Genomic DNA, 10,956 nt, shown 5'->3' with positions numbered 1-10,956 from the left:
GCACGTCGTCACCATGGCCGCATCACCTTCTCCAGATTGGACATCACTGATAGCGTTGTCGAAGAGAAAAACGAAGAATAACAAAATGTCAAAAGAAAAATGGTAGATTTGGTGACCCGCTGTCGTTGCCTCCGCTGAAGATGCCAAAACGAGAGGTGGTTTCATCAATGTTGAAGGCAAATAGAATGGCCCGGGACTATTTTTTATGGTAAATAACATGTTTGGCCTTCTTTGGGTGGTTGTGAAGATGATGATGTCATCAATCAAGAAAAAGAACCAGTTGAAGAAACTAAAAAATTTTAATTTAGAAAGAATAATGTTGTTATAATGGAGAAAAGGTTAACTAAGGAATTTGGATCTTCCAAATTTTAAATTTTCACTTTAGAGGGTAAAGTGTGATCTGTCACCCTTGAATAATTTTTCTTTCATATTTTCTCTTGGTCCCACCTATGAAATAAATGGTGAGAGATCACACTTTACCCTCTAAAATGAAAGTCAATATTTAGAGGATCCAAATCCAAACCTAAGACCCCTCTTAGAATGTTAAAGGAAATGGTGGTGTTTAGAGGTGGCAATGGGTAAGGTAGGATAAGATTTGAACCCAACCCAAACCTTAACCACGAGTTTAATTTGTTACTAAGATTCAACTCTACCCTAACCATACACGCAGTCAACTCGTGGATATTCGACCCTATCCGCGGGTTTTCACAATATTATTTTATAATGTAATGAGCATGCAAATTAAAAATTCAGTACAAACAACAGTCTATAAATAACATAACCATCAAATGTACGATTCTATATAAAAGTCATTGCTTAAATTAATAACACAAACACAAATAAAATATTTTAATATAATGTTGTATCTATATATCACTAAAATAGAATTGATATTTATATAAAAAAAGTGCTAAACTATTAATTGATGATCTTGGCACAATGATTATGATCTTTTGCACTAAGTGAGAGGTCCTTGGTTCAACACCTACCTATAACATATTTTTATACTCAACTCGCACCAAACCCGCTAGGGTGGGGTGCATGTTGTAACACCCTGAAATTTTATGATGAGAATTCGATAAATATCTGAGAATCACCTGATCACATATTATAACGCAGATTTAGATTAGATAAGTGAAAACAATAGATATATAGTGGGAGATAAAAGCGTGTCCTAAGTCAAAAATCGTGTGATAACAATGAATTTCAATGACGAGTTAAAATTCATCTCTAAGTACTTTACTCTAGCTATTCTTAACAATTTATCTTAGTAGAATATTCTAAATTTGATTTGGAGCCATATACTCTTTGTTACCAATTTCTCTGTTGTCGGTTGTTTAAACCGATACGATTTTAGAACGGTAATCTTGCGATTTGATAATTAAACTGTGTTCTTCTTTCTTTGGCAATTAGGCCATAACATCAAGGAACTATCTTCAACCACAAATCATGAAGCCACTAGAAAGATTGTCTAGAAGAAAAATAAAGAACTGAAATATCTAGTTGATCTTGAACCGAATCGGTTTTCTCTCTTTTAACCAAAATAGTTTTCCCTATCTAGTAAACCATGATTAACCCACTTAACCATGATTAAAATTATACTCTCTCTCCCTTATCTCACTGCTGGCTGAACCTCATCCATGATTTAACTAAAGAGTAATGACTCATTAGTTGTATAATTAATGAAGGAAGCATGCAATCAAACAGGTGTTCACTTCCTTACATTGATGTCACCAAACCAGCCCCTTAATCCACTACTCATTGCCTTTAAATAGCCTTGTTTGAGTTCAATTTATGAGCCTTTAGTAAGAGAGGAAGAAAGAGCAACGAAACGCAATTAGAAAGTGTGAGGAAGTGAGTGACGAAAAAGAGAGCAAAGCGAGGAAGAGAAGGGAGTTCTTCTAATCTTTATCATTCCGTGTGATTCCTCTCAAGCTTTCAGCCACCAACTTCTATGGAGATTATCAAGTTAGGCTAGGAGAACAAGGAAAAGTGAATAAAGGGCTGGCCAAAGCTTGGAGTAAAGAGAGAGCTTAAACTAAGTTGGTGATCAAAGAGTGAACTCCAACGAGGTAAGCGATAGGGTAGATAGAATATTATGTTTGCAACTATGTATGCTTGTGATGATTGATTGTTTATTATGTGTTTGATTCTGTTATGATATTATACAGAAAAGTGAATATTCAATTATGTATGTGAACTTGTAAAACAATGGCATATTGAATTTTTGTGAAACCTTGGTATGTCATGAATGTCCCATAAAAATTTTAGAACTAATTGATAAGTAGATTGGGAGAAATGAATTTTTGAAAATTGTTGGTGAGTGCTTGTGTCTCGCCACGCCATGCCTCCGACCTTTCCCCGCCTATCTTTCGTGGTTGTTGCTGCTTGAACTGTTGCTCATCGTCCACCTTCTGCCTCTGCAACAACAAGTGAGTATTTAATTTCTTTTCCAGGTTGATTTATTGATGTTATTGCTGTGAATTTTATTGTTGATTGGTTTATGAGCTGATTAGAAATAAATATGTCAGTGGTTGAATTGAAATGTTAAATTGATTTTTGAATATGAATATGCAAGGGTTATGCTAATTATAAATATGGTTTAAGTGTTGAGTATGCAGAAATTTTGTTATTGTTGAATTGGTTTGGCTGATTATGAATTTTATTGATTGTTGTTGTAATGATGCTGGTTTGTTTTACTATTCGTTACTTAATTGATTGAATATTTTTTCTTTTATGAGAATTTAAGATGGCTTCATCAGATTCATTAGAAACACCATCATTGTTCTGAAAAACCAGACCGAATTGGTCGGTCGGATCAATCCAACCGTAAACCGGCAATATTAATGATCCGGTCAGATATGTAAAACCATTGATTAAAAACCGGTAAAAACCGTTGAACCGGCCGGTCGGACCGAACCGGGACCCGCCGGTTTACACAACGGAAGCTCCTTTGCTTCTTGCTCCCTTTCTCCCTTTCTTTCTTTCATTCAGAAGGAAATCACAGAAACTCAGCCAAAAAACCCTAGCACTGTAAGCCTACACCACCGCCGCAAGGAGTGGCATACTGCCGCCGTCGGTCGCACTCAAAGTTCGCCGTCCGTCCGTCTATCTAGCTTCCCTCGTGCTCCAACTCTTCAACCCCTGTTCGCTGTCACCGATCGCAGCTGCTTCCTCGCTTCCGCCGCCGTTTGTTTGCCGTCGTCTTCGTTCGCGTTCTTCGGCGTTCACCGTTCGCGTTCACTCGCCGTTCACCGTTCGAGTTCGCATTCGCGTTCGTCTGGAAGCCACGTTGCTCTGCTTCAAACTCTGCGACCAACCCGCGCGCTCCACCTAGCCGTAGAACTGCTCTCTTTTGTTGCCCTCGTGAGTTCCCTAAACCCGACACCAGACAATACACTCACACAACACCAATACCCTGCTTCAAACTCTGCAACTTCTGATTTCTATTACAATAAGTAGCTATTTGATTTGGTAGTGTTTGGATTTTTGTCATAGACTGAATTAAAGTATACAATAGTTATGTTCTCTTCTCTATCACATTGATATTAAGCTTTGAATTCTCTTATTTCGTTTTAATTTTACCGCACTCAACATGTTTGATGAAATGCTTTAACTATATTTCTGGTTGGTTTTATAATTTCTAGACTTTAGAAACTTAGTAAGTTGATTGCATGTGAAATTAGAATAATTGGATCTTAGTAATTATGAAATTTTAGCTGCAAAAATAGCATCTTTGCAGAAAATATATTAGCATGATGATTCCACTTGCATTAGTGTTCTTCTGGTAAATTTTAACTGTTATTGTGAACTTGTTAATTTGCTAATTGTTCTTGTGTTGTTGTTCTGTTATTTTTATTTTTTTTTGTTTTTGTTGTGATTTTCTGTTCTTGAACTTGTTAAGTTGATGATTTGCTAAATTGTTGGGCTATTGTTGTTTTAATTTGCTAAATTGTTAGGTTGCTCCGATTTAATTTGTTGGATTTTCTATTTAGGTCTTGTCCTTGTTTATTTGCTAAATTGTTGTTGTGTATTTTTGTTGTCTTTGAGGTTATTGCTGGATATTGGTGATCATTGATTTATTATATGCTTCATGTTTTCAACTTTTCATTGTTCTCTTCTTCTGAAGGAAAAAAATTATGTTTTCATTGTTTTGTTGATTGTTTGTTTTGTTTTAGAAATCGATATTTTGTGATCAATGCTCAAACTCTGAATGCTGTTCTGCTGGTTTTGCTGTGTTTGTTTTGTTTCAGAAATCAATTTTTTGTAATCAATGCTCAAACTTTGAATGTTGTTCTGCTGTTTTTGTTTTGTTTCAGAAATCAATTTTTTGTGATCATTGCTCATACTATGAATGTTGTTGTTCTGTTTTGTTTTAAGGCTGTGTTTGGAAGAGATGATTGATTTCTGAGTGTTGTTTTTGTTTTAAGGCTGTATGTTATGTTCAATTTTCATTTTGTAGGAAATTCTGAGGTATATAAGAATTAAGAAGGAAGACTATTTCAACGGTATTACTCTGTTGATTCTGGTCTGCTACAAGCTTGAACATGGAATTGAAGAGAGAAACCCTTTATTATTTCATCATTGGCCTATTTTTGGCATTGCATATCATAGAGTTTGTTTATTCATAGAACTAGTTGTTTCTGATTCCCTTTTGAAGTAAAAAAATGCAGTGGAAGAGTGTTTAGAACTAGTTGTTTTATTCATTGAATTTTTATAGAATCAGGTGTTTATTATAAAACGGTTTTTTTCGGTTAAACCACAGTTGAACCGGTTGAATCAATAAACTAATAAACTAGTAATTAGTGCGGTTCAATGACCGGTCCGGTTTTCAGAACCTTGTGACTGGTTCGATTACCGAGTCGGTTTTGACAACTATATCATAGACTTTCCCAATTTCCCTTGAGGACCCTCGACCACTATACCTTCTTCTCACATGCACATGCACAGTCACAGCCCCTCCACTTCATTCTGCCATCGAGCTTCGCCTCTGCTTCTCAAGATAACATATAATATCTCATTCTCATACATCAATATGCCACATGAAGCCTTGGTTTTCCCAACAAATTTTCATTCACACATTTTCTAAGGACCAACCCCTTAACATTTTCAGGCTCAACCGCATTCTTGCAGAATTCACACGCTCAAACCAATACACAGAATCATTCAAACTCTTCACCAAAATTCACTCATCACAATCCCTCAGACCAGACAATTACACACTCTCCACAGCAATAACTACCTCAGCAAACTCTCAAAATCTCACCTTCGGCAACCAACTTCACACCCATGCCATCCAAACAGGCCTCAAGTCCCATTCCCATGTTTCAAATTCCTTGCTTTCTCTGTATTCCAAGGTCCATGATCTTCATTCTGTTATGTGTGTCTTTGAAGAAATCCAATTTCCAGATGTGTATTCATGGACTACACTGTTATCTGCATGTACTAGGCTTGACCATGTTGATTATGCTCTTCAAGTGTTTGATCAAATGCCCAATAGGAACAATGTGGCAACTTGGAATGCCATCATTACTGGGTGCACAGATGATAATGGGCACGAAGATTTTGCTATCAGCTTGTTCAAAGATATGCACAGGATTGGTATTAGGCCTGATGGTTACACCTTTGCGAGCATGTTGAGTTTATGCAAAAATGTGGAGCTTTTGGATTATGGTAGACATGTGCATTCGGAAGTTGTCAAGAGTGGTTTCTTGGCTAGGACTTCTGTCATCAATTCTCTAATCACCATGTATTTTAACTGTGAACGCGTTGCGGATGCCTATGAGGTGTTTGAGGAAGCAGGAGCTGCTTTGCGTGATCATATTACTTATAATTCAATGATTGACGGTCTTGTAAACATGGAGAGAAATGAAGATGCATTCTTAACGTTCAAGGACATGCTACAGGCTTGTCTTCGTCCGACTGAGCTTACATTTGTGAGTGTCATGAGCTCTTCTTTGCCTTTTGGATTTGGATGTCAAGCACAAGCATTAGCTATCAAAATGGGTTTTATTGATTTTACAGCTGTGAATAATGCAACAATGACCATGTATTCCGGCTTCAGGAATTTAAATGAAGTTGAGAATATTTTTGAGAGTATGAATGAAAGGGATCTTGTTTCATGGAACATAATGATTTCAAGCTATGCTCAAGACGACATTAGCAAAGCAGCAATCATGACCTATTTGAAAATGAGGAGAGCTACAACTGAACCAGATGAATTTACTTACGGAAGTGTGCTAGCTGCTTCAGACACTTCACACACTGTGGAGATGATCCATTCCCTCTTGTTGAAAAATGGGCTTATGAAAGTTGAAGTTTTGAATGCACTTATTTCAGCATATAGCAGACATGGAAACATAAAATGTGCCTTTCTAATTTTCTCTGATCTTCCCTACAAAAATTTGATATCTTGGAACAGCATCATATCTGGATTAGCAATAAATGGATACCTTTTGCAAGGGTTCGAGCAGTTCTCGGCATTACTTGACACATATCTCAAGCCAAATGCGTATACCCTTAGTCTTGCTTTGAGCATTTGTTCTAGCATTTCAGCCATGACTCATGGGAAACAGATCCACTGTTACATACTACGCCATGGATTTTCTTCAGAAGTTTCTTTAGGCAATGCTTTGGTGACATTGTATGCCAAATGTGGATCCTTAGGCATGTCTTTGGGAGTTTTCAATGCAATGATTGAAAGAGATACGATCTCTTGGAATGCTCTCATATCTGCTTATGGGCAACACGGGCTAGGCGAAGAAGCTGTGGGCTGTTTTGAGTCAATGCAAACCTTACCCGGTATCAAACCGGATCATGCTACCTTCACTGCAGTTCTTTCAGCTTGCAGCCATGCAGGTTTGGTAGAAGAAGGTACCCATATTTTTTATAAGATGGTGAAAATTTATGGGTTTTTGCCAAGCGTGGATCATTTTTCTTGCATAGTTGATCTGTTGGGTCGCAGCGGATACCTTGATGAGGCAGAAAGAGTGATTGAAGGTGGTTACTTTGGAGCGCATTCTGATTTATGCTGGTCTTTGTTCAGTGCATGTGCCGCACATGGTAATCTAAGACTGGGAAGAAGAATTGCTAAACTTCTCCTGGAAAGAGATCATAACAATCCATCAGTCAGCGTGCTTTTGTCGAATATCTATGCCGCTGCAGGGCAGTGGGAAGAAGCAGCTCGTCTGAGGGATGTGATGAGAGCATTTGGGAACACAAAGCAACCTGGTTGCAGTTGGATCAGAGCCTAAGTAGTTAATCTTAGGTCTCGTAATTCATATGTATAGAAGCATGAACATGATGAAGAGTTCTTATACAGAGTTCAATTTTGAATAGACTTAAAGCGCAGAGAATGATGTGATACACAACATATTCAAGCAAAAAAAAAAAAAACTTCAACTTGTTTAAGATAGAAGTCAATATAACAGAATTCCATTAGGAGTCAAATTAATGAGTGCAATGCAATGAAATGAACGTGTGTGTGGGTCACTAGCATTGCTAACACTTCTTGTTTGTTAACAATTTGATAAGATTATACCACTAAGATTAATCGTCAAATTTATGAGGATATATGCCATTATCTTTAAATGCATGAAATTTTCAATGAAACAAAACTTCAGTAGATAAATAAGTTAACCATGGATTAGGAAGGTAGATGACTGTTACATTTACTCTGTTGAATAGTTGGAGCTTAAGAAAAATAAGTCAACTACTTCATTTCAATGGCAGATTAAGGGTGGAAAAGAAAATGCATTGTCTTAACTGAGCATTGCAATTGGCAACAAGCACAATGAATTTTTCTTTGCAAATTTGTGATTATTAATTGGTGTCTGATTGCGAAAAGATTTCAGATTTCTGATTTGATTCGGAAAATTTTTTTTGAAAAAAAAAAAAAAAAACCTTGTTCCTTTGATTTAACCAAACCAAAAAACAAAAGCCAACACAATTTGAATAAGAAGTGCAATTTTTCCTTCCTTTTGTTTTTGATTGAATCAGAACTTTGCATCAAATATAACAAAACCATATCATATGTATAATTTTTTCTTAAGAATTTTTCTTTGCCAATGCAAATTTGGCACCCCCTAGAAAGGGTATTTTTGCTGCTGATGAGTCAACTGTTTATCCAGCATCAATGTTGAGAAAGTTGAAACTAACTGGCGGGCTCTCAAGGAGCTCCTCTTCACCACTCCTGGAGCTTTTTAGTATCTCGGTGAAGTTATCCTCTTTGAGAAAACCATGTCTTGGTAGCTTACTATGTGTTAAAATAGTTTGATTCATTGTGATTCTATGAACATTGCATCAATGGCTTTCAACATTCAATATTCTACAAGTTGAAATAATTGTTTTTTTACAGATATAAATGCGTTCTATATTTCAAAAACTTGGTTAAGTGATTTTTTTTGGTGGGGTTATTCTCCATTTCAGCTAATTGTGCTGTCTTACTTGAACATTCATTGCTATCATGCAAGGGTTTTTTTAATCGTTTTTTCCCTTGGTTTTTTTGACAATGTGTTGTGTTTCAAAGCTTCAGTTACTTGGGTAAGTAATTTTCGGTGGGTTGTTTTGCATTGAATCTACATCTTCTGTCCTATTTGATCATGCACTGTTTTCATGTACACACTTTTTTTTCTTTCAAAAAAATGTTTTTGGTTGAGGTAACATATTCTGTCACTACAAATATTGAGCAAGAGTTTGTGTGTCTTATTATTTATACTAGAGGATAGGAAATGGGGTATTGAGGATATAACTATACAAGTCAAGTGTTTTGTTGAGGGTTTTGAGCTTTTTTGTTATGTAAAACTGTATTGAGACTCAGAATTCTGGTTTCTAAGACACTCGTTGAGTTTTATTTTTCCTACTGAATGTGTGTTTTCATGCAGATTTCTCATTTTCTCCGGTCAATAACTGTTCTCCAAAATATTATTGTTCTTAGAAAGGTTAAGTTTAACGGTGCACTCTATGGTGTCTATAAATTACACATACTTCAACTTTATTAAAAAGTAGGCTACATAATAAATACATCTCTCAAAACTCATATTTAGACAAAAAAGATCTATAGACAGCATAGAAATGCCCAAATTTAAATTAAATGTTATTGCTATCACAATTTTTTAGATGCCTTTGCAATGGATTAGTTCTTAAGTTTTTGGTACATGATTTAGTATGACTATGACCTTATGTATGGTGACTAATAAAAGATTCCTTAAATATTTAGACTACAAATTAAATGCATTTAGAAGGTATCCTATGTAATTTACTAATTTGGAATAGAATATCACTGCAAGTACCTACCAAGAAACAATTACTCACTTTGTCTTTGACGGATGATTGGTACATCGGAACTGTTTATTGTTCATGTTCAATCTAACCTTAGTAACCTAAGAGTTTGTCTGTGGTTACTTTTCTTGTGACTAATGAAATCAATTTCTTCATCTATGAGGATTGTCAGATTTGGTACTGAAGGGGACGTGTGCTTCACTGGAACATCACTGTTCCAAGTACGGTTCTTAAGTTTTTTTGTTTTTCCCCTAACAACAAAAACAATAAATGACACAAGAAATGTTGATTTTATTTTTTGTGGACGCTAGTGGGCCTGTCGGTGGTGCCATTCCAGTCAAGCTCACACAGGCCACGGCTATGCCTAATTGCTTACGATAGATGAGTAAAAGGACACAATATGAAATTATACTATCTATGCAATTGAGATTTTATTTGAAGTGGCAAGATTATGATATTTCTTAATAGAATTTAGATTTCTTAAAATGAAAAAAATTAGTAAAATAATAAAGTAAAAGATTAATATTAATTTTATCATTTCTATCAAATATATATCTACTATCTTAATTTAAGAGTGATTAATTCCTCATTTTATTAATTTATTAGCTTTCTCACTTTAAAGAATTTTAATCCTTCTTAATATGTTGCACCTAGCTTGAGACTAGGTTTAGCTTAGGATATGTACAGTGTGAGAGTTGTGTGGTATATGTGAGTTTGAATCTATGTCAAAAATATATATATATATCAAATTATCATATTAATATTAATATTTTATTTATTCAAATGTATATTACTACTTAACTAATTATACAAAAAAGATATTTTTTAATAATTTCACAAAAACTCTTTTTATTTAATTATTAAAAGACTAAATTAATTTTTAAAATTCATTTTGATTAATTATATTATAAATCCAAAATTTAATTCTAAAATGACTAAAATAACTTTTTGGTTAGTTCTTTGCTAAAATACCCATTAAACATTAAATTTGAAATGACTAAAAATCTCCTTTAAGGATTAATTTTATAAATACTAGAATAACCCTTTTGGATTAACTTTGCTTGTATTATAAATAAATTTGAATTTTTTTAAAAGACTAATATAACCTTTTTAGAATTCAAGTTATTAAATTGTATAAGAAATTAGAATTTGATTATAAAAAGACAAATAATCCTTTTGTTGATTTTAAAAAGATAAAAATAGTTTTTTAGGATTAATTATAAAAAGACTAAAATACCTCCTATTAAGATTAGTTATAAAAGACTAAAATATTCTTTTAGAACTAATGCTGTTTAAATGAATTAGAAAATTAGAAATTTGAATTTCACTTTGAAAGGCTAAAATTTAACCCGCTTCGGATTAGTTTTAAAGACTAAAATGTCTTTTTAAAATTAAGGTTATTTAATTGAATTATAAAGCAAAAAATTAAATTTCATTAGAAAGCAAAAAATTAAATTTCATTTTAAAAGACTAAAATATCAGTTTTTGAAGATTGAGGTTTTTAATTTCTTAGAAATTTGAAAAGTATATTTATTTGAAAATGACTAAATTATATCATTTAGAATTAATTTGAAAATAAAACACTATAATGTACTTTTAATATTAAGGTTATTCAATTAAATTAGAAAAAAATTGAATTTCTTTTTTAAAAGACTAAATTGCCTTTATAGTTAATTT

The 10,956-nt window shown here is 34.1% G+C and overlaps 1 protein-coding gene across 1 annotated transcript; it reads left to right on the top strand.

Moving 5' to 3' along the window:
- Positions 1 to 2,976: 2,976 nt before the first annotated feature.
- Positions 2,977 to 7,449, top strand: LOC112701307 (pentatricopeptide repeat-containing protein At3g49740-like). The gene is made up of 2 exons (XM_029287946.2): positions 2,977 to 3,366; positions 4,463 to 7,449. The coding sequence occupies exon 2, from the start codon at positions 5,043 to 5,045 to the stop codon at positions 7,251 to 7,253; it is 2,211 nt and encodes a 736-aa protein (XP_029143779.1). The 5' UTR covers positions 2,977 to 3,366; positions 4,463 to 5,042; the 3' UTR covers positions 7,254 to 7,449.
- The last annotated feature ends 3,507 nt before the right edge of the window (positions 7,450 to 10,956 follow it).

Source organism: Arachis hypogaea, chromosome 7 (assembly GCF_003086295.3).
Source record: "Arachis hypogaea cultivar Tifrunner chromosome 7, arahy.Tifrunner.gnm2.J5K5, whole genome shotgun sequence".
Lineage (NCBI taxonomy): Eukaryota > Viridiplantae > Streptophyta > Magnoliopsida > Fabales > Fabaceae > Arachis > Arachis hypogaea.
The sequence above is the reverse complement of the archived record's forward strand: the minus strand, read 5'-3'. Positions and strand labels throughout refer to the sequence as shown.

Bases quoted from the DNA above. Each gene is read 5' to 3' on its own strand.
- LOC112701307 (XM_029287946.2), top strand. From the start codon at position 5,043: ATGAAGCCTTGGTTTTCCCAACAAATTTTCATTCACACATTTTCTAAG.